We start from the raw sequence: 24,929 nt of genomic DNA on the forward strand, positions 1-24,929 counted from the left end.
TTTCTAAACTCGAATTCTAAGGGAGCGAAACGATCCCTCAAATATTAAAATATTTTTTATTTAAAAACCGGTGAGTTTTTCGGAAAAACTCTTAAACACGTATATTTTATTTTCTTGTTTACATATTTTAAGATTTTTTATAAATTTTTACAGGGTGTTTCATAAAATATGACCATTGAGTAATCACGATTCTGCTTAAATTCCTTGACGTTTAAAGCTGATTTTTGGTAAACGGATTGACTGTGGGGTCGAATCTCAAATTCCAAGAGGGTGAAAACGCCCCTCAAATATTACAATATTTGTTATTTAAAAAACGGTTAGTCTTTCGGGAAAATGCTTAGACAAGCATAATTTATTTGGTTTTTTTACATATTTTGAATTTTTTAAAAAATTATACAGGGTGTTCCAAAAAGTTGGATAATTTCTTAACCACGATTCTGCTTAAACTGCTTGACGTAAAAAGCTTATTTTTGGCAAACGGATTTTTTGAAAGTCAAATTCCAACTAGATGAAACTGCCCCTCAAATATTACCAAGTTATATAATAATATCGCCATATTGTTTTTTCTCATGCTGACATAAATGTAAGAAAATTTTATCCAGTTTGTATATTAATGGAAATTCTTGCTTTGCTTTATCATCACCATTACAAATGATCAATTCGACGCGAACGAAGTCGCTGGCACACGCTAGTTTTACATATAAAATGACAGCGATCTTCATTTCAAAGCCATCGCTGACGCCGTTTTTTTTTCGATGGTATTGTAGAATACGGGATATTTTAATTCATTATGTATTTCTTTTCAGGCTCTGTCAACTGACGATTATAGACGGGTGATGAAATTAGTAGAAACAGCAATTTTATCGACAGATTTAGCCATGTACTTCAAGAAACGCAATAAATTTTTAGAACTCATAGACGATGGAGAGTTTGACTGGCAAAGCGACGACAGGAAAGACTGTAAGTAAAATTAGTTATACTTGTATTCATTTAAAACTTCCCAATATGGCGGACTTCAGTATGGGAGGCTTAAAAAACGAAAATCTCTAAACTGGAATCGACTGTACTTCAAATCGTTCAAATTGATAATCTGTGGTAAATCCAATTGATCTCTGACACTTGGCTGACATTGACGTTACGGTTCCTTTTTCTAAATATTTTCATTATTTTTTTGAGTTTTTATTCACAAATTCTACTTGATTTTGTTCTTTTATTTAACCTGCAACCTGCAGTACTAATTATATAGTTATAAATAATCTTTTCCCGATCAAGAATTGACGAATAGGCTGGAAGATATTCAAAATGTGTAAAACGCTTAAAAACGTATTAGAAAATATTGACTCGTTCACAAATTCGTGAAAATAAATTAGTCCAGATGTTTGTAAAAAGGTCTCTAATTATTTTGAGAAGTTTCGTCGTATCAGTAATTTTCAGGTTTGTAATATGTACTATATGATAATAAATAGATTAAAACGTATATTTCAGGAAACAGCGCGGGCATTACAGATTGTTGTAAATCAGTTTTAAAATATAAAGAAGGTTTAAAACAGGTTTAAAAGTTGAGTTAGTAGAGAAGACCTAAATAAGGTAATGTTGGTAATGGGACCAAACATCAAATAACACTTGAAATATATAATTATGTACAATAATTTTAAGTAGTTTTTATGAATCTGTTTGATATCTATTGCATTGTTTTTATATTTCTTGAAATATATATTTTTTACTTTACAGGATACACAAAGAATAATAAAAAATACAGTTACTCACTAAAAGCACTTAAGGTTTGTAATAGATGTTGTTAGAATATCAAACACCAAACCAAACCAAAAATTATGTTTTATTTTACTGGTATTCCTCACATTTGAAGGGAAAGTCATTTCATAAATAAGCAGGACATTGTATAGTACACTCTCTATTAATAATTGTTTTTATCCTATACTTGTTAGTTAACGCATCACTTACTAGGTATAAAATTTAGTACTGATTAACCTATAGTTGTGGTTGTGATATATTCTGATGTGTTTCTGGCAAATTAAAATAAGTTAATATTTAAACAAACATTTCTGGCTTTCCTGACAGGAGTGTGGACACAAATTTAATAAAGGTATAATGTGGATAATGTTCTGATTATTACAGTTTGCATGAATGTTTTTGTATGTTGTTATTTTTAATAAAGTATATTTAATGAGTTTTTGAGTATTTCTTTGTCCTTCAAAGGATTGTGTTCTAATCTTTATATATTATAAATTTTCATAAATTATATCTACAAAATTTATTACCTTATAATTTTTGCTAAATACTTTGTAGTTGATACAGTTTAACAGTGTATAAAGAACTATTTAAATAAGATGTTTGAAAATATATAGCTGTTTTGCACACATCAATTCAATTTGTGATTAACTGTACTGAAATAAAAACAAAGAGAAATGGGGTGATCTATCAACTATAACATGAAAAGCATCATCCTATTTCCAAGTCTTCTATTAATTTCACTTATTAAACAACTATAATTATTCAATAATCTTGATAATTCTAGGAACTCTCAGATATCGTCAAAACATGAAAACAAAAATTTACTTCCTATAGTTCTTACGTCCCTTTAACTGAAATATAAGAAACAGGGGAGTTAATATTCTCACTGGGAAAGTTTATAAAATACCTTTAAGTAAAATCTCTTCGGATCTGCGGTAAAATACCTTTATTCTTATTAAATAATTTCAATAATCTATTTTTTTATTTATGACAACCACCTAATAACCTAACTTTAACGTCAACTTGACAATCTTGAAAAATATTACTGTTAACCAAAGAGTAAATCAATTTCTGAATTCGCTAACGCCAACTTATTTTTCATTAAAAAAAAATTACCAATTTTCGTAACTAGGTCGGCCATATTGAGGAACTTTTAAAAGAATAGTACTATACCAAAGCATATTAACCATGTTTCTGTCAATTTTATTTTATTATTATCTAACAATATAGCTTTAAAATATCTGTTTATTTTTTAGTATAGATTAAAAAAAAGTTAAAATAAATATATCTATGAAATTCATCCGTAATCCTTTTTATTCAGATATCCATCCATTCAGATATGGATAACGTTAACCCATTTATTATATAAAATACATATAATATTTTGAATAACATGACTATTTTCATAACTCTGGATATATTAATTATAATGAAACATATTTAAGAAAAATATCATTTTTTGAGAATAATTAAACAAAAAACTTGTTTCTTATTTGTTACAGTATTGTCAGGTATGATGATGACAGCCTGTGATGTTAGTGCAATAGCCAAACCGTGGGAGGTACAACACAGAGTGGCAAAATTAGTGGCTGACGAGTTTTTTGACCAAGGAGATTTAGAGAAAATGCAATTAAAAGTCAAACCAATTGTAAGTAAAATGATAAGACTAATTTTTTTGAACGCCATCCATTTTTTTTCAAGTCGTTGATTGAGTTTTTCTTTAAATTTAACAAGAATAATAAGGGTAGTTTTATATTTGAACCCTCAAGCTTCATTCAGTACCTCAGAATTAGTGGAATAAATTAGTGGTTTCAATTAGCGTAATAGTTTGTTCCTCTAATATCAATGTAAGCATTCATAACATCAAAATAAGTAGTAATAATCTTCAATTAGTGGAAAAAGTTAACAAACTTTTAACTTTTCCACTAATTATACTTCAAAATTTGCTTTTGAATGTCATTTTGACCTCTTATTATTATTCGTCAAGAGAAATTGTAGTTAGAAGTTAGAAATCAAAAGTTGATTGTTTTATAAGCTAATAACATAGTATAAGGAAACTAGTAGTTTTACTCCTTGTCAAATCCTTTGTTCTTTTTCTGCCATTTTATATGACCCTGTTCTCGCCTCCCGTGACCACTGACGTAGCTGTATAGTCGTCGTCTATTAACTAGGCAAAGTATAGTCGTGGTACTCGCCATAGTTTCACAGATATGTATTTAGGAAAATATGAGTTCACAATAAAATAAAACAAAAAAATTGATCATCGAGTAAAAACTTGCTGGAAAACAGAATATTTTCACATTTCGCGTAGGTAAAAATTCTTCTGTATCTGAAAATCTTCTGATTGGAAGAAATGCGGAAAAAATATATAATGACATATATTTTTATATTATTATCTATTTCAGAGAATTTCTACAACTTTTTTTTGATTTAAAACAAGTTTAATTTTCTGTACATAACTGGATTCGGCATAAAATTTTGCATATAGTACACTGTCTTTATTTAAAGCACACTGCGGTGTGGCCATTCTATTTCTTATTTACTAAAACTTTGGTTAAAAACATTATATACGAAAGGTGGTAAAAAACTAGAGTGAATATAACTTTATTAATACTTAGCTATGTTTTCTTAAACACGAAGGATACCAGAATAAATTCGTGTAGAAAGATGTACTTTATCGTATACAGGATATTTTTAAGGCGTAACCAAAATCGTAATATTTAAAATATTGTATCTCATTTTTTTTAAATGCAACACCTTGTATATTATTTTTCTTTCAGATGTAGAATTAAAAGGTAAACATTTTTTTGTATTTAAAGTGTTCTTAAATATTTAGCCGTTTTGCAAATATTTTCTGTATTTCATTACATATGGGATTTCCAAAATATCAGACAAAGATCATATTAGGTGGCTTTGATAAAAATTTACTGTTTAAAGAGCCATATGCAATATAATACTGCGAATATTTGCGAAACCGTTAAAAATTTAGAAACCCTTTAAATAAAAAAAAATGTTTACTGTTTAATTCTGCATCTGACAGAAAAATAATATACCGAATGTGGCATTTAAAAAATTTGAGATATACCATTTTAAGTATTCCGATTTTGGTGACGCCATAAAAAATACCCTATACAGGGTGTCCCAGAAATGAGTGCGTAATAAATGAGGCTCCAACACAGCAGCTATGCTATCCGGTGAAATAATCCTCTTTCAACGGTAAAATGAGTGCGAAATAGAATAATGTATATAGAATAATTTAACAAAATATTTTAGGATACGCCCCTTTATAAACCTTGAAACATATCGTCGGCTTTATGACGAAAAGGCGTATCTCGATTTTTGCTACTTTTCAGGATAGCAATTTAAAGAAAATCACTTACTTTATTTGGCTAATAAATGTAAAGTCTTTAATTTTTTAATAGTGATTTTGTATTAACACTTAAACGGAGACATTGAGGAAACGTTCTGAAGATAAATTCAGCGTAAATTGACCCAATCAAAAAATATTTTTATGCGCATATTTGAAACAACCTGTATATCTAAAAAACTATTTTTAAAATCTGCCCACATGCTAACAAAAATAATATAACATTTAATTAATTACATAATATCTCAGCTTCTAAAATAACCAAATATAATTAAATGTTAATTGATAATTACTATCAGCTTGCCGATTTATATCCGATGGAAAACTAAAAAAACTCAAAGAAGTAATGCAAGTAATGCACTCATTTTTTATCAATCCGTCTCTGTGCTGGAACGCAGCGCTCGAACCTCGCAGCTCGACGGACGGAATTCAACTGAAACGGTTTGCAACCTGCCGATATTCGACAGCTTGCAAAAACTGGCAGAAAATATTTGCGAGAGTGCAACTACTCTTTTCCTTAAACTATGCTACTAATTAGGCTTTCTCTATGGACAGAATTGACTACCGCAAGCTGTTGCTAGGATATTCTATTAATTTTAATTGTGGTTTTACACATTGTTAATGATCGTAACGTAAACTAAAAAGTATAAAGTGTAAAGCTTCATTCAGAACCTCGTAATTAGTGGAATAAATTAGTGGTTTCAATTACACTTTATAATTTAGTTTGCGATAATTCCCAATATTTAAAAAACGCAATTAAAATTAATAGGAACGCAATTAAGAAAAAAATAAAAACGCAAATAAGAATTAATAGAATAAATTAGATTCTGAATGATTCTGCTTAAAGCTTAAAGCTTTAAAGCTTTTAATTAAAAACTAAATACATTTCTAAAAATTTTTCAAAAAATTTCAAATTTCCCGAAATATCCCCAAAAATTTTTTTCGCTAAAAAAATATATTTCTGCACTGAAAAAAATAATTTGTGAATTTAATAACAACATTGATGGTTATTTCTTGCTATATTATTGTAGTAAATTTGCCATACGTTCTTTAGTTTTGCAACTCGTTTGTCTTTGTGAATTTATCTAAAAAATGTGTATCTCATAGTAAATTCACTTATTCATTGTAAATTTATCTTTTAAAATCACCAACTTCTTGTACTTTTACTATAGAGTAACAACAAATTTAAACATTTTATTATAGTGAATTTACCATAATTACTTTTGTAAATTCACAAGGCGAATTTACAATTACGTTTGTAAATTCACAAAGCGTTAGTAAATATAAATAAATTTAATAAAACACGTGTTTATAATTATAATATTTATTATAAAGGTTAATAAAAAGTCACAAAACAGAACTTATGTATGTAAGATACTCGTTGCTATTTCTTCTTGTCTAGAAGAACCTTACTGGAATTCTGAGCCTAACCAAAATAGGAACAAAATTGCCATTATATACAAAATAAAAAAAATCATGCAAGGAAAAGGTAGCTAATCAAAATAGTGAACGAAGAAAAGAACAGTGAAAAGTGGAATTATGGATGTATAGAGATAACTCTACTCTGGTCCTCTATTAAATTTGTCCCCCGAATCACAGTAAAACCACAGAACAGATACAAATTAAAACTAAAATTAAAATGCAAATAATTTTAATAAATGGAGATTGTGTTTTCTAAGAGAGCTGCATATTTACAGAAAAAAAACAATTAATATAATATACTTACCCTTAAATTATAAAAACACTAATCACTCACGCTCTGAGACTTTCTCCTGAACTGTTCTTTGTCTTTCCCTACTCTGGTCTTTGCTCCTAACTACATTTTCAATCGAATACTTAATGCGCATTAGCTTCGTGGCGTCACTTCTTACTAAATATATCACAATCAAACTTATATGAAATCATTTATTATTTTTCAGAATTTTTGAGACGTATGAAAATGTTGTGTTTATGAATAAAACTCAGTCTTTACCAATTACTTTTAATGAAAAATAATCCATATAGCAATAAAAAAAAAATCAGTTCCCAAAATAAACAAAATGGTATTTTTTTTTTGTTTTCTAAAACGAAATTAATATTTAAATTTTTAATGGTCAAAAAGCAAAAACAAAAAGAAAATTGATAATTTTAATATTCCTTGTTGTCCTCTAGCCCATATGCAAGCTTCTATCCGCGCTGGCACGCTTCTTATTAAATTATCAATGTTGTCTTGGGGCATGTTTTCCCATTCTGCTAATGCTGCATCAATAAGCTGTGCAAGATTTCCTGGATTGTTTCGACGAGCTCTAACCCTTCTTTTAAGCTAGCCCCACAAGTGTTCGATAGGGTCTAGATTTTGCAAACCTGCAGGCCAGTCCAAAACTAACACACCTACCGTTTCAAGACATTCTCTAGTCACTCTGCTGGTATGGGAAGGTGCACTATCGTACAAGAAGTTAAAATTATCCCGAATTGCAGCTCTCCAAAGACTAACGATTGGTTCGAGCATCAAATCAACATATCCCCAACCCGTTAAAATTTGTTGAAGTGATAACAATGGAGTTTTTGCTCCCAGTATAATACCTCCCCAGAACATTACAGGTTCCTCTTTTATATTTTGGTACAGATTTGGCAGCCTGAAGTCCAGCTGAGAACCCGAATTCGATGGTTATCTGATCTTAGGCCAATTCTGGTCTCATCCGAAAAAAGAACATTTTGTCAGTTCTCAGTTGTCCAGTTTGGATATTGAAGGCATCAATTGAGCCGGTTAATTTTATTTTGCCAGATAACTGTGGGATCCGTAACTCTCTTCTACTGTAAAACCTTTGAGCAGGAAGCCTTTTTCTTATGGTTTCAACTGAAATGTTCACACCTGTAGCTGCCAGAAGTTGTCTTTGTAGCTCTGGATGAGAAACATTGGGATTTATTCTAGCAATTTTGCACACAAGGCGGTCTTGTTGTTCAGTTGTGACTCTTTGACGACTTAATCTGGGCCTATACTTGTGTGTTCCTAATTCCAAGTACCTTGCATATGTTTTCGATACAACACCCTGGGTAACGCCTACTATCTCTGCTGCGTCTCTTTGGTATTCCTTGTTCGGTGAGAGCAATAATTCTTCCCCTCTGTACATCTGTTAATCCAACATAAGGCAATTTTTTTATTTTTTGGATCGAATGAAAATTACCGGACAATCGTGATTTTACTACTGAACACAAAATTTAAAAGAAAATAAATCCCGGCAGTCGTTTATTCCTTATTATCATGTTTATTTACAACAAAAAGCCTTATCTTAAAGTTGTATACCAATTTTTATACTTGCAAAAAATTTAGTCAGAAATAAAGAGTGATTCCATATAAGTTTGGTTGTCTGTATTATGGTAGATTTACACAAGTTTTGTGAATATGTCTAGACACATGCAATTTCACTACAAGATTCTATTTCTGATTAAAATTTAATTTTAAACTTTGTAATAATCATTTAATATTAATAAAATGTTTTGTAAAATTACATTTTTTTGTAAAACTATGTAAAAATATCTTAATAATTTATCTAATTCTACAATTTATTAAAAATGCGGGCGTCGCATCTTTAGTGGTTTTCTACAAACGATGTCTACTACGGTCTAAGAAATGTTCGAACCACATATGGTTTATTAAACAGTGCCTGAAAAATAAGGTGACACCACAGCACATGAAAATTGTGTGCAACCACAAATCTCGTGAAGCACAGGAATCAGTGAAAAAAGCGTACACTATATGGCTACAAAATGAAATTAAAAATTCTGGTACAAAAGAAGAGACAACATCAACCTACATAAGAAGCTATGCTACACGGAGTTGTTAGAAAAAGAAGGTCATTTTGTTTTTCAATACAGAGACAGACTCATAAGAGAAGAAATTAGTGACTTAGTTAGTTTACATTATAACACACAATTAAAGAAACTTAATAAACTTATTAAATCCAACAATTGTGACAATGTTAACAAGGTGGTAAGTACACAAAATAACAGTCTTTTTGCATTTCACCCTACACTTATTAATTTATCAAATATTACTTTTTCAAATGATGAAATTTCAATATTGGAAAAAGGATTAAAATATTCCCCAGCTGTTTTTAACAAAAAAGACATAGAATTGCTAGCAGTTAACACCGAAATCGCAGTTGGGACTTTACCTCATGCCTCAACATGTAATAAATATCGCATACTAGAAAATTTCAATAATTGTAACAAATATTTAAAAACTAACAGTAAAGAGAAAAATATCATACAGTCTATAACCAAGAAAATAAATGATAACAATTTAATAATTACAAAAGCCGATAAGGGCAACACTATAACAATTCTTACAAAAACAGAATATGATAAGAAAATAGCTGATATTTTAAATAGTGGAGATTTTACTAAAATTTCTGATCCAACATGTAATTTTCAAAAACAAATTCTTTCTATTTTAAAAAATAACAAATCTATATTACCTAATAACAATGAATACTATGCCAAAATAATGAATCCTTCACCCCCATTACTCTATGGTTTACTAAAATTACATAAAGACAATAATCCAGTTAGACCAGTCGTCTCGTACATAAATGCTCCCTCTTATAAATTATGTCAAATACTAGCTAAAACACTTCCTTCCATGATCAATTTTCAATCAAAATTTGCCATAAAGAATTCTTTTGAGTTGCTAGATAATTTGAAAAATATTGAAGTTCCACATAATGCAACACTCGTTTCTTTCGATGTCAAAAGCCTGTTCACTTCTATCCCAACCCATGAATTGTCCTCTATTATTTATGAACTAATTGATAAATCTAATCTTAATATAATAGTAAAATCAGATTTAATAACAATAATTGAAACTTGTTTAGAACAAAACTATTTTCAGTATAACAATGAAATATTTAAACAGAAAGATGGGTTACCGATGGGTTCCCCAATTTCACCGTTATTCGCAGAAATATTTATGGCAGATTTTGAAAAGAAGCTATTTAAAAACAAGAGTAGTTTAATATCAAAAATAAATTATTGGGCAAGATATGTAGATGACATTTTTTGTATTTGGTCAGGCACCGAGAGAAATTTAAACAGTTTTTTAACATTATTAAATTCAATTAACCCGAGAATACAATTTACTATTGAAAAAGGTATTAATACCATCAATTTTCTTGATGTTACAATTATAAAACAGTCTAATAGATTACAATTTGATATTTACAGAAAACCCACTACCACAGACACTGTAATACATAGTCAATCACACCAATCCTGGCAAATCAAAATGTCACCCTTTCATAGTTTAATTCATAGATTAGTAATGTTTCCACTGAGCCCAGAGAATTTTAAAAAAGACTTAAATATTATTAAACAAATCGCCATCAACAATGGATATAAGTGTTCCCTTATTGATAATATGCTAAAGAAAAAACAAAAGAAAATATTAATGAAAAATTTTTATTCCGCTAATGCTAAAGACAATAACAATTATCGACTTTTAAACTACATTCCTAATTTAACTAACAAAATATCAAATAATCTCAATAAAATAGGATGTAAAACTATTAACGTTTTAATTAGTGAGTAATTAATCGAGTAAATTTTATTAAATAATAAAGACAAAACTAATGTCAAAAATAAGTCGGGTGTATATAGGGTGGATTGCAATGATTGTGATACCGTGTACATAGGCCAAACAGGTAGAAATTTAGATATAAGGATTAAAGAACATGTAAAGTCTATTAATAATCTCCAGCATAGTTCTGGTCTTGCAACTCATTGTATAGTAAATAATCACAAAATTAATGAAAATTCAATTAAGTCACTACACAGAGAAACAAAAGGTAGACGCTTAAATTACATTGAACAGTTAGAAATACTAAAATCTGTTAAAAACGAAAATAATGTTAACGACCAACAAGGATTTCTAAACACATTTTTTATTACCCCTATTGTAAACTCTCTGAACCCACCCCCATAGCAAATATATATATAGTTACAGTGTAGTTAGACGATTAGTTCTTAAAAAACTCTTGAAAAAGGCCTAACAAGCCGAAACATATATGTAGAGTTAAAGTTACTCTTATTAAAAGTTTTTTGAAACATCTAAAGGCCTGCTTTATTAAAATACTAATAAAAATATCTTATTTTTAACTAGAATATATCAATATTTTTTTTTGTAAAATTATCTACTTATATTTTTTTCAGTGTGGTTCTGGGGTCGAAATACACTACCCCTAAAAATATTTGCACTTATTTAAGACTCACTCTGTATTTTATACCTTTATTTTTCGATATCCCCTAGGCCATGATGGATAGAGAGAAAAAAGACGAACTTCCCCAGATGCAAGTAGAATTTATCGACATTATATGTCTGCCCCTGTACCGAGTCCTGGCGGATACGTTCCCCTGGGTGAAGCCCTTGTATCAAGGGACCCTGGAGAATCGGAGGCACTGGCAGGATCTGGCCGAAAAAGTGGAAATGGGTCTCACGTGGATAGACCACGACACGATAGATAAGCCGGTGGAAGCTTTTACTGGTAAACCTATTTCTTCATACAATGATAAAATAATACAAAACATTTTTTATATAGGAAATATACCGTGTTTTTATTTTCACTATGAACATTAGGGTGTCCGGTATTTCCCAAGTTGATTTTTTCTTTACTGCCGCCCTCTGAAATCAGCAGTCTTTGCTCTATAAAAATTATCCAACGTAAACAAGCAAGCTCTTAATTTTTAATGTAAACCGTGCCGGAATCATGATACTTTTCCCATTTAAATAACATGGGATTTTCTGACCTTTTGCATTAATTTTTTTATCTCTAAAGCAGATGAACCTACAGCTTCGATAGAGACATATTATACAAAACTTTACGCTCTACAAAAAAGGTCTCTCCGATTTTTCCATAAAAAAATTCCTTTAAAAGTTATTCGCGGTCAAATTAAAGTAATGTGAGTCTTTTTATGTTGAACAGACCACCGTTGAATCTGTATCTAATGCCCAATCCTCTCTCCTGTAGTTTACTGTCTACTATAATGGAGAGCGCTGTCATGAATATGTTGAATAGGAGAGGCGCTAAGACACATCCCTGCATTTGTTAGGAAGGAATCGCTGAGTGATCCAACTCTTAACTTGTTGTTATAGAGACTTTTACACACTGTAAGAAATTTGGTGGGTACTCCGAAATTTTTCATAATTGCTCAAAGTGCATCCCTGTTCACAGAGTCGAAGGCTTTTGTTAAGTCGATGAATGCAACATAAAGTTTAGACTGCTGCTCTTTTACTTTTTCCTGTAGTTGGCGAATAGAAAATATGGAATCGACGGTGCCATAGTTGGTGCGAAAATCCGTTTGCGATGCTGCAAGGATTTTTTCTATATGTGGGTGCAGGCGGTTTGACATAATTTTTGCAAGAATTTTTCCTCCGATAGCCAATAGTGAAATTCCCCGGTAATTTCCGCAGTCTGATGCACTTCCTTTGTTCTTAAATATATTTGCGTTGCAAAAGTCCTGATGTACCTCTCAGCTTTTCCATATGACATCAAAGAGAGCCTTAAGATGAGCAATAAGTTCTTTACTTGCACACTTATAGATTTCCGCCGGAATCGCGTCACAGCCAGCTGATTTGCTGTTTTATGGAGGCCATTATTTCCTGTTCTGTTCCATATGGGGGTTGTTTTCTTGGTTAAGGATATGGCTGTAATGCTATTTCCAGCGGTTTCTAATTTGCTCTTCCTCTTTTAGAAGTTCGCCATTTTGTGCCATGATTGGACAGCCTACCTTCTTAGAATTTTTAGAATTTTAGAATTTAGAATGAGTGGGAGGGGGGTTAATCACTTCGACCTTACAGATCCATTGTGTCCCCCTTTCTTGAATCATAACTCATCATACAGTCCCAGGGTTTTGACAAAAGCCAGTATCTGGGACGGTTTTATAGAGGGTAGTTCTCCATCTCCAATATCAGTCGTACCAAAATTCATGGCACGAATGGTTGTCGTCTCGGCGCACTCAGTGATGATGTGTACTGGTGTTTCCCCATCTTCCCCACAGAATCTGCATTCGCCGTTTCTTCTTAGTTTCAATCTACTGAGGTGTTCATTGAGGAAACAGTGTCCTGTTAAAAACCCCGTGACAATCCGAAGATTGTTCTTACTCAGACCCAGGAAGATCTGTGATTTTTCTTGATCATAAGCCCTCAGAAACTTCTTCGAGTGTCTTAGACCATTGCAAGATTTCCATTCCAGGTTGCGGATGGAATCTTCCAAGTTCTTGAGTTCCGCCTTGAGTTGGTTACCACTCGCTGGTGTTCGCTCCTTTCCTAGCTAGATTAGCCTACCTTCTTGGTTGGGTCATACTTCTTTTACAGCCTCGAAGAATTTACGATAATCGTGATGCGTGGCGCCGCGTCCTCTTGAATCTGATTAGCCTTTTCTGACCACCAGTTATCCTTTAACTGACGCAGATTTCTTCGAAGCGTGTTGTTGGCTGCTTTAAAGTTGCCCACCAGCCTTGGATTGTGTGGATTTGCAGTGACTGCTTGATGTTCTATGCTTTTGATCCAACAAGGACTGTATATGAGGTTGATTTTCGTTAAACCAGTCTGGTTGTTTCTTTTTGTTGGACTTTCTCAGTACTGCTTTGCTAATTTTATGAATCGCATTCCTTAATTGTGTCCAGCCTTGTTCAGCTTTCAAGATTGAGATTGAAGTTATCGTTGGAAGTGATTTTTTGTTGGCATAACCCGGAGGGGGGGGGGGTGTCGGCGGTATTCTTGGTCTCTAGACCCCGTACGTTCAATCTGGTCATGTTGTTTTGCGTTTTACATTGTGGATGTTTGGGTTTTAACTGGATTTTCATTTTTGAAATTTAAAGTCGATGGTGAGTGCCGCATTTGGCATCTATTCTGGCTTTTGTGAGTCTGACATCTTTTAGATGCGTCCTTCGAACGATTACGTGGTCCAATTAATGCCAGTGACCTGATCTGGGATGTTTCCAGATACCTTTAAACTTGTCCTTCAACATGAACCACATATATTGGTGATGCATAGATTATACTCTGTGCATGTTGTTAATTAGCGTTCACCATTGCTATTTATACGTTTCGTATTCCATGTTTTCCCAATACGTCAGGCCATATTTCCTGTTGTTTACCGACACGAGCATTAAAGTCACATAGCAAAATGATTCGTTCGTGCTTTGAAATTCGTTGGTGAGCATTTTGTAGAGCTTGGTAAAATTTATCCTTATCCTCAATTTTAGCGTCTAGAGTGGGAGCGTAGGCACTAATGATGTTGACGTAAGTTTTGTCTGATATGGGGTACCTTAGGGTCATAAGACGTTCGGAGACACCAATAGGTACTTCTGTTAATTTGGTGACGATTTCGTTTTTGATCGCAAAGCCTACGCCATGAATTCTCCTGTGTGTTGCGGGGTGACCCTTCCAAAAGAAGCTGTAATGCTCCTCAGTGAGACTACCTTCATCCGCAAAGCGGGTTTCTCTAAGAGCGGCAATATCTATATTTTAACCATGATACGCTCGAGTAGGCACCCCCTCCCGGAGATCCGATTGAGGGGGTATTTTACCTCCGGACGATGATTTTGTCCCACTCGAATGTTCCACTATTGATGTGTGTAAGCTGCGTGAAACTTCCCCTAGGAGATGCAAGACCTTGTCGTTGGTGGGGAAGCTCCTGGCCAGGTGCTGGGGGGAATCACCCCTAGCACTGGCTCGGTCTAAGAAGCATCTCACTCATCGTCTTGTCCCTGACTGTAGTGTAGTGGCCAGGGAATTGCACCAAGACATATAACGATACCGGGCGGGGCTACGGACAGCCTCAACCTTGGGGCACCGGGAGGCACCCCATTGTATTTTACCCCTTACTTCTATATGCGGGGCTCTGTAGAAGTGGACCGACTGTCCTTAGCGACTCATAGGAACACTATGAGATCTGGTAATAATAGTAATAAAAACATCACCGGTGAAGCTGTGGGGAAACCACCTAGCAACACTGGGAACAGTAACAATGAAAGTTCCAAGGGGCCAAACCCAAAGAGAACTACAGGAGAGGTGGCTGACACTTGCGTGAGACCATCCTCCGCAAGTGGCATACAAGTTACCACCTCCTCCAATGGTTGGGAGCCTACCTCCTACCTCTAAACCCAAAAGGCGACACAAGCTACCGTTTCGTCTGTGAGGGACACGGATCTCCGTAGGAAGTCCTGGGACTGTATGATGAGTTATAACTCAAGAAAGGGGGACACAATAGATCCCTAAGGTCGCAGAGATTAACCCCCCTCCCACTTATTCTAAATTCTAAGCTGCGTGAAAAGCTTTAACTGTGGCGGTTACGCTGCCGCACAGTTTTAGCTGCAACTGTAGCACGGGATGGCATGGCACAGTGAAGACCGCGACGATAGTTCCCTGCTACGTTCTCGGCCGGCTAGGTATAGTTTACTACTCCCCTTCCCCAGAAAGGTGGAAGGTCTTGGTATATAAGGTTATACCTCTTATACTCGGACGTCACGTGAAGGTGAGGTTGACTTTTGTGTAAGCTAGGCAGGTACATGACGTAAGTTGTCAATTGCGGAAGATATCAGAGTTCCAAATCTAATCCATTTATTTTTTTATTTAGATATTATCTAACCACTATATAACCATGAAATGTGATCTTTCTTTTTAGAATCTGAAGAAACCAAAGATATTGAACTGACAGTCCAGACTCTCCACACAGTATCATCAGCAGCTCCCGTAGAACTTAAGAAAAGACACAAAAAACTGTGCTGCATGTTGTGACTATTAACTGACTGTTAAACTAGTTTAATAGTAATCAGCACTGCTTCGTCCAAATCTAGACAGTGTTATTGTAAAGAGAAGAGTTTAAGAACTCGGTTGATTTATGGCAAACGGTGCTATGTCTCGAAATTTTGGCGTTTTTCTTGTTACAATAAGTATAGCAATAAGTTCTATGAGCCATAAAAAGCATATATGGTTTCAGTTGGCTCTTTATGCCATATGGAACCTTTATAAGCCAAATAGAACCATATAATTTTTTTGGAATTCGAAATTTTGGCCAAAACAAGATTTTCGTGTTACTCATTGTTATATATAAATATAATATTTTTTTATTGTTCATAATATCGCAATAAGATTTCGACATAGCATTTTTATCCATAAATAAACCACCACCAAAGAAACTAAATTGTGTATAGTTCTAAAACAAACTATACTATATGTACGTACAGTGTGTTCAATGTATTTAGAAGAACTGGAGAGAAAATTCCAGCCAACATCAACTAACTTAGTGACAAATGAAGTATTATGCAGTATACTGGGTGTCCCAATATTCCGTGGATATAGAACTGTTACGTATTTCTAGAGGCGAATAAGTTCATTAGATACAATTTACTACTTCACAAAAGTGCTTTGTTTGTCAGAAAAATTAACACATTTCTTAAAATATTTTAAGAAGCGTTAAAAAGGTGGTGGTAGTTCGCCTTTCCCGTACTTTTTCTTCATTTTTGCGAAAGTAAAATGTTAAAGTGTTTTGCAAAACATTGGCATTCCAAATATCTCTGTCAAATCGGAATATTGGTTTTTAAAATATCTTAAAAAAGGATTTAATTTTTAATGTTTGATGCCCTCTAGCGGACAAACGAAGCACTTTTGTATAAAGGTAAATTGTGTCCCGATGAACTTATTTTTATTCAAAAACATACATACCGGGTGTTGCATCGTCGGACGGGACATAGGAAGTCCCATGTAAATTCCAAGGGGGTCAATTATTGGCTTCCCTAATTATTTTAGAGAATAATTCTATTTAGGTTTATTGAAGAGCACTAAAACCCCCATTCAAAAGAATAACATTCGATATTTTTGATTAGCTCGTTTACAAGTTATCGCCGATTTCTTTTTAAATATTTCTCCTTTCTTATGGCCCTGTATTTACTTATGAGCACCAGTCAAGGTAAAAGAAAACTGTCAAATGAAGTTGTCATTTCAGAAATTTACCTATTTGGTGCTTTATTATTATTGAAAACTCATTCCTAGATCGGAAATCTTAAAGATGTATTTATAAATAAATATTAATATGAATTAAAGTGAAATAAAGTAATCAATTACAAGGTTAATTATAGTATTATTACAATATTCAATAACTTATTAATTTAGGCACTATTAAATTGTTAGAACTTTAGGATTTAAGAAGATGTTCAAATATTCCTCCATCGACTGCTAGACATTAACCCAGGCGATCATAAAATTATCTTCTTACATTCGCTAGTTGGTAAACTAAAATTCTATTGCATTCGGCAGAAATAGCATTTTTTAACTCCTCTAGATTTGGGTATTTTTTATCCTTGTATATACTGTTTTTTAAATGGCCCCAGAGAAAGAAATCATTTGGCAAAATATCAGGAGACCTTGCTGGCCAATTTACTGTATGATTTAGGCCAATAACATTTCCGTTAAAACTATTGTCTAAATATTCCCGAACAGCCAGGGTACTATGTGCCGGGCAGCCATCCATTTGGTACCAAACTTCCTGATTTTCCCTAGCGGCATCATGTAAAGCAGGTAAAATATGATTTTCAGTAGTTCCAAATAATATTCTGCATTAAATTTCGCGTAAGAAATAATGGCCCGATAATATTGTGTCCGAATATCCCTGCCCAAACATTTACTTTCTGTGGATATTGCGTCCTTGTTTCGACAAACCTGTGTTGGTTTTCTTTGTTCCAATATCGATAATTTTGAACATTGGGTTCATTATTTAAGGTAAACGTGCATTCGTCAGTGAAACATATGTTTTTTAAAAATTCCCTATCCGTGTTTGCTCTTTCCATCATATCAAAACAAAACGCCTGCCGCCGTATTTCGTCCCCATCTCGTAGCTCTTGGTGCTTTTCATATTTGAAGGAATAGTATTTATGTCGTTTCAAAATTCGAAACGCTGTAGTGTGATCTATTCCTATTTCATCCTCAAGTTTCCTTGTGCTGATCTTTCCATCGTTCTCTTCCACGCACAATAAAACTTCCAAGTCGGTATCATTTCTTGCATCTTCTCTTTGTTCCTGCCTTGCTTCACATCTGCAGTTATTTATTAGGGTACCTTTGGTCTCAAATCTCTGGATATTCCTTGCGATTGTAGATTTTCCAGGTATCGGTCTATTCGGATACAGAGCAGCAAACATGTCCGACACCTTTTGATAACTATTTCCTTGATAATACCATTTAATCATCAATACTTTTTCTTCGGTAGTGTAATTCATGGCTAATATTTTCGATGTAGGTATGAGTTTTTAATAATAATAATAAAGCACTAAATAGATAAATTTCTGAAATGACAACTTCATTTGACAGTTATCTTTTACCTTGACTGGTGCTCATAAGTAAATACAGGACCATAAGAAAGGAGAAATATTTAAAAAGAAATCGGCGATAACTCGTAAACGGGCTAATCAAAAATATCTAAAGTTATTCTTTTGAATGTGGGTTTTAGTGCTCTTCAATAAACCTAAATAGAATTATTCTCTAAAATAATTAGGGAAGCCAATAATTGACCCTATTAAAATTTACATGGAATTTCCTGTCCCGCTCGACGATGCAACACCCGGTATAGTAGTTCTATGTCCACGGAAATTTGGACACCTTGTATATGTGTTTTGTATAAAGGAAATTTTCAAAATGTAAAATATTCATCATTATAATAACACATAATATATGTGTTGAAATATCTTAAACACACTGTATAAGAACTTTTGAAATTCGTAGTGATTTATGGATTCAATGGCCAAATTAGTAATTTACTAAAATTTTTATCTACCAACATTAGGTAATCAATTAGATTCATCTGTTACTTATAAATGTCAAAGAACTAGTCAATTTTTATATACCCATTTTCTAAATCAGTCCATTCGAGTCTAAAAATTTTATATGATCTTCGAATTAACAAATTTCTCTAAAGCAAAGAAAAATAAAAATGACAAACAAAACTTCTTATTCAATAGTGAGAATTAAAAGACATTTTCTATGTATTTAGATCACGTTTTTCTAGTCTTGTATAAAAATATTGTAGAAAAACTCTATTGTATTTTATTTTTAGTAGGTATAACTGGTTTTTTTATATTTTACTTCTAATTCTTTTTAGAACACACCAAAATTTATATAGAATTATTTGCTGTTACTAATATTTCCTACTATACTACCAAAATAATGTGCTTGTTAAAAATGAAAAATAACAAAGTACTTAACACTGCAACTAAAAAAGTAATAGAAAAATACTTAAATAAAATATTTATATTTGTGTTAATTGTAGAAGACACCATCAAAAATAAATAATCAAAACTAAAGCAATACAATTGTTTGAATGGGATAATTCTATTCATGTACTTGAATTTTACATTCCATAGAAAAATAGTGTATGTAGGTTTATGTGGTATAAAAACCTAGATAATTGATGTATTTTATTTGAGGGCAAGGATCAACCAACAAAAAAAAACCTAGTTAAAGAATATTAAATAAATTAACTTTAATACTCATAGGTACAGAGAAAGACAATTGGTTGGTCCCATATTAAAGATGTAGTTTAATTATTTAAATTTTACCACTAAACGTTTTGTTAATTTTTTGTTTTGTTTTAACATGAAGTAGAAAGAGTTAATATTTTTTTATTGTAAATAAACTTAAAAAAAAGTTTTTTTGTTTTATTGCCCTAATTTCACATACTTTTCCTGGTAAGCATTTTAGACCTTAAATAATTTATATTTTCTCTAAAAAAATCCTTTATGGGTATTTCGCCACTGCACTGCAAGAAAATCTACAAAATAAAATAGTTATTTTTTGTAAACACTTCTGGGCGTTAAACCTAAACCGACACTGCTTGTCAGAAGTTATGTTTACAGTTATACAAATTTGCCTAACAAAAAAAAAATGCTTAACGTTTCGGAAAGTTTATCTCTTTCCGTCGTCGGAAGCAAAAAAAAATACAAAGAATAAAGAAAAAAACTATTTAAAATATTTAAATTCAACTATTCGAGAACACTTTACCATCACTTTACTTTTTTAAAACAGATTCGTCTACAAGAAAACGTTGACGTTCTGTTAAAATGACATTATATTAAGTAAAATTTCAAAATTAACAATTACTACCTGATAACAATTACTTAATAAGGTAAAACCAAAAAGCTCCAAACTTTCTGTATGATTATTTTTAAATTTTAAGTATGTTATGTTCTTTAAAATCAAACAAGCGATTGCCATATATAACTTATATTTTAATTTCTAAAATTTTGAGATAGGAACCTTCACCATTTTGTCAATAACATAGTAACCAATTCAAAATTTCTCAGTTCATTAAAGAATAATTATTGCAATTAACTAAATTTCAGAATAAACTACTTTTTGATACTCTGACATTTAGATAAATGGATATAAAAATAGATATTTTAGCATGATTATTTAACATTGATGTTTTTTTTAAACAAATTAAAATATATTCATGACAAAGGTGTACTGAATTAAGTTTGTTTTTTAATATGAATAAACAACTTTTTTAATTATTAATGTATCATAAAAATAGTAAAACAACACTGTAAATTACACACATTTAATGTATTAAGTCTCACTATATATTACACCAGGAATTTCAACCTCAAATATAAATCATTTATCTAAACCAAAATTAGGTAAGCACATACTCAATATATTTAAATTACAATTTAGGAAGACATTAATGCAAATATATAAAAGGACTTAAAGTTAATATTAAATTAGTTTCAATTAACAACAATTATACACCTTATAGATCTTGCTTATATTAAAATAAACACTAATTAACCAAAATATATGCTAGTTACTTAAAACTAAAGTTAAATTATGCTTAAAAATATAGGACTTTAAAATTTAAACAGTGCATGTTATAACAAAAAGAAATAGTAACTATATAGTAAAAAGTAGATCTGAACAAACTGGCAAAAAATGCTGTATAAAAACCATCATTTTCCTGTTGTTTTACAGAAATCTCGAGTGTGATATTAAAAAATAATAAGAATTATCTCCTCACAGCCTAATTTCTGCTAGTCCACACACAACATGTTATTGTTGCTTCCAAAAAATAAATGAACACTATTTGTTGTTTTCTTTCTTCAATTCACATGAAAAACTCTTGAGTAGAGTGTGAAAGTGTAAGTCATGCGTTAGGAGGTCGGTCCAGACAGCTAATCTCTAAAACTCTCAGCCCTCTTAAACTGGGATCAGTCAATTTTAAACCTCTCGGTTCGTATATTCTTTCATTTTGCTCGGCAATGAACTTGGATACTTTTTTCAAGCACTAAAAAACAGTTTCATAGAGCACTTAAATAGAAAAACATGGTAAAATGTAACCCTTTACCTTGTCGTAATGAGTTTCTCTACAGAGGTATACAAGATAAGCTGTGAGACATGCTAGACAACCTTCACAATAAGTAGAACAAGTTGCCTTTTCAGCTTCAGCAAAATAAGCGTTCAGTCTGTTTATTGTTGATTCAAAGGCTTGTTTCTCTAACTGCAAATAACAATAAATCCACTGTTAACAATGACACAAACTTAAAGTAATCTAATTAGTAAGCATTAATGGATACTGAAGAAATATGTATTTAAAATACTTACCCGTCCTTCTAGCTCTGGTGGAAAACTATTTTTAAACTTGACCACTGTCCCTTCACTGTAATCCCTTGGTATAAAAACCTTCAGGCACTGGGGTTGGGCCATTTGTTCAGTTTCGCCAGCCCTGCCCCTATTATTGTAATGATTGCTCATTTTGTAATTGTTCCTAGCTAAAACCACTCCTAAGTAAAACAAAAACACCGTGCCTACTGCTTAGTATCACAAATTATCCATATGGCTATGTTTTTTATGATGATTTTTAAGAATATTTTGAAGAAAATAGACTGAAAACAAAATTCAAGGAAAAACAACTACCGTCATGTCGATCACTGTCAGTGTCATGTGTCATGTGTCAGTCGGTGTCAAATTTCCTTAGCAAATCTTAGATAGCATGAAGTTTCAGTACAAGCAACCAGTTTTACAATAGTCTAACGCATTCGCCAAGAATGAAATGAGTATACCTTCACCATATTATCAATAAATATAAGTTTTCTTGACACAAAAATCGGTTAAAAAATACATTCATAGGCACAACCTCAAAATTAATATCTTACAATTTGTATGACATACTTAGTCTGTACTTGTATCAATTTGTCATTTACAATGAATAACTGAAATAACTGATGATAAACGTAACTATTATACTGCGAAATTATCTAACACATTGATTATAATAATTATATTATTAATTTTTATTATTAATTGTAATCAAAAGAGAGAATAATAAGCTATAAGGAATTAGAGAGCAATGGTAATCTTTTGTCAAAAAATATATACATATATACCCAAAATATTAGAAAGAAATATGAAATTATTACATTAGTAGATTTAATAAATTTTAAGATTTAATATAACTGTTTAATTAATTTTGGAAATTAATTAAAATAAAGTTGTTTTATCATAGTGTCCATTTTACTGTACAGTGTGTTCAAAATTCGAGTCATGATTACGACCTCGGAAATTAGAAGAGATACGAGGTTGTAGGGAGAAATACTATATGGAGAAAAAATGACGCTATTTGATTAATTATTCTGAAAATGCCACTTTTAAAGTTTAAAAATTCTGAAAACTTTTTTTCAAAAAAAACGTACATTTTTATTTTTTTACTACTATTTTTTGTGACCCTATACCGGGTGCGTCTCAAAAGTGGCTCACCCCTATAATTTTTTTCTTTTTTTAGTTAAAAACACAAGATTTGATATGTTAGTATGTGACATAAATTAGGATTGATTGACGTATTCAATTGTTTTCGGCCACTTCCGGTTTCACCGGAAATGACTACAGCTTTTGATTTTTAAATGACACCCCCGGTATTTTTTTACTTTATTCGATAGAGAATGTCACTCTGAATGGAATGACATATCATATGTCAACTTTTGACATTTTCGCACATGGTTTATTTGAAATTATAACTTGCGGTTCGTAACGAAAATTTGACTTGAAATACCAAATGTGTGGTATCAAATTATTCGTAAAAAAATGCTTTTTTCAAATATGCTAATGAGCCACCCTCGTTCCATTTGAAAAAATTGAGATATGATTGAAAACACGATTTAAGCATTTTCTAACTGGCCAGGACAAGGAAGGACTAGGACTCTAATAACATTAGACGATCAAATCTATTTTTCTAAGGCTCCTTGTGGAGAATTAGTGTTTTTTAACATAGCCATGGCACTCTAGATTGAATTTTAAAATACAATTTTTTATTAAGCGAGAATGTCAAAAGTTGACATATGATATGACATTCTATTCAGAAAGTCATTTTCCATCGAATGATGTAAAAAATACCGAGGGTGCCATTTAAAAATCAAAAGTTGTAGTCATTTCCGGTGAAACAGGAAGTGACCGAAAACAATTGAATACACCAATCAATCCTAATTTATGTCATATAATAACATACCAAATTTCGTTTATTTATCTAAAAAAATAAAAAAGTTATAAGGGTGGGCCACTTTTGAGACGCACCTGTCAACTTTCGGTATTTCCGGAAGTGCCGCCATGTTGAAAACATTTTTAATCGAGAGTGTGAAATAATAATGTGCAAAAAATTTCCGATTTAGATCTTGTAGGTACTTCCGATTTAGATCTTGTAACTCCTAGATGCACGCTCAGCCTGGGACACCTTGTATACTGACATTCTGCACTCTGTACATTGGTACATTAGGGATATAAAGAAAATATTCATATTATAGTAACAAACATATCTATTTTACACTTAACTATTTTAATTTCTAAATGAAATTAATTAATAGCATGAAAATTATTGCACTTATTAGATTCATAAAGTTCACTCTTCAAAATAATTGCAAATAAACCTAATTACTTTTTAATCCAATTTATGCTTAAAGAAATCAGGCCAGTCATGGATAACAGTAAAAATTTACTATATCATATATTTCCTTAGATAATCAACTTTAATTAAAATTTTATAGAAATTTTGGTTTCTATCAACCTACTATGACACTTTTTATCGATAAATATCAGCGAAAATTGCTTTACCCGACATTTATGTTATGTTTCGTGGCTTGTAGTGTCCAGAAAAAATGAATTTGCTCCTCTTAAAGTGTGTTTTAAGTTTGTTAGTGTTAGTTTCTGTATCGGGATCTATAGCGAATTCGGATGATTACGTGAGAAACGTGCAAAAACAGTGCTACATCACGAAAAAGCCGTTCTTTTGCGTGAAATACAGACTGTTAAAACTAGTTCATGAATTCGATTATGAGAGCCCATCGAATAGTAGTTTGAGAGTGGTAAAAATTAAACCGAAAACAGGGTTTCCAACTCCCGCCGCACCCCGATACTTGGCCACCGACTCGGAATTGACGAAGTTGCTAAAGTTTTTCCAGAGGAAGTTGCTGGATTTCGCCAGCACCCACGGCGTGGCTTTTCGAGTGCCCGAAGGCGTCGAACTGGTGTCCGCCAGGAATATTAATGATCCTTTAAAAGAATTGGCAGATAAATCAGAAGGTATATATCGATTGCTGACCTTTTTTTTCTATTTAAATTTTCCTCAAAGAACGTGCAATTCTTATTCATTACCGTTTTCGACACTTTGGACGTATTTTTTACTTTACATTCTTCGTCACTTAACTAAAATTACTGGGATTTTAAATTATCAATAACCCCATAAAACCGTAAATACGGGGTGTTCTACAATTAGGGGTTCCATAGAAGTATTTGGAAAGTCTG

General features: G+C 32.1%; 2 protein-coding genes across 2 annotated transcripts; one reads left to right on the forward strand and one right to left on the reverse strand.

The window, feature by feature from the left end:
* Window positions 1–806: 806 nt before the first annotated feature.
* Window positions 807–16,916, forward strand: LOC115874430 (cGMP-specific 3',5'-cyclic phosphodiesterase-like). The gene is made up of 4 exons (XM_030889593.1): window positions 807–960; window positions 3,255–3,400; window positions 11,403–11,637; window positions 15,781–16,916. The coding sequence occupies exons 1-4, from the start codon at window positions 837–839 to the stop codon at window positions 15,891–15,893; spliced, it is 618 nt and encodes a 205-aa protein (XP_030745453.1). The 5' UTR covers window positions 807–836; the 3' UTR covers window positions 15,894–16,916.
* Window positions 16,917–20,687: 3,771 nt separating this feature from the next.
* Window positions 20,688–22,085, reverse strand: LOC115874431 (golgin subfamily A member 7). The gene is made up of 3 exons (XM_030889594.1): window positions 21,744–22,085; window positions 21,487–21,639; window positions 20,688–21,426 (listed from the first exon to the last, which is right to left on the reverse strand). The coding sequence occupies exons 1-3, from the start codon at window positions 21,891–21,893 to the stop codon at window positions 21,286–21,288; spliced, it is 444 nt and encodes a 147-aa protein (XP_030745454.1). The 5' UTR covers window positions 21,894–22,085; the 3' UTR covers window positions 20,688–21,285.
* Between the last annotated feature and the right edge of the window lie 2,844 nt (window positions 22,086–24,929).

This window comes from Sitophilus oryzae, unplaced genomic scaffold (genome assembly GCF_002938485.1).
Source record: "Sitophilus oryzae breed Bouriz unplaced genomic scaffold, Soryzae_2.0 scaffold_128_pilon_pilon, whole genome shotgun sequence".
Classification (NCBI taxonomy): Eukaryota; Metazoa; Arthropoda; class Insecta; order Coleoptera; family Curculionidae; genus Sitophilus; species Sitophilus oryzae.

What these genes read in the sequence shown, in the direction of transcription:
- LOC115874430 (XM_030889593.1), top strand. Translation starts at nt 837, where the DNA reads ATGAAATTAGTAGAAACAGCAATTTTATCGACAGATTTAGCCATGTAC. An exon ending in AATTAAAAGTCAAACCAATT is followed by an intron (nt 3,401 to 11,402) that starts GTAAGTAAAATG and finishes GATATCCCCTAG; the next exon opens with GCCATGATGGATAGAGAGAA. An exon ending in GCCGGTGGAAGCTTTTACTG is followed by an intron (nt 11,638 to 15,780) that starts GTAAACCTATTT and finishes CTTTCTTTTTAG; the next exon opens with AATCTGAAGAAACCAAAGAT.
- LOC115874431 (XM_030889594.1), bottom strand. Translation starts at nt 21,893, where the DNA reads ATGAGCAATCATTACAATAATAGGGGCAGGGCTGGCGAAACTGAACAA. An exon ending in CACCAGAGCTAGAAGGACGG is followed by an intron (nt 21,640 to 21,743) that starts GTAAGTATTTTA and finishes TGTTATTTGCAG; the next exon opens with TTAGAGAAACAAGCCTTTGA. An exon ending in GAGAAACTCATTACGACAAG is followed by an intron (nt 21,427 to 21,486) that starts GTAAAGGGTTAC and finishes ACTGTTTTTTAG; the next exon opens with TGCTTGAAAAAAGTATCCAA.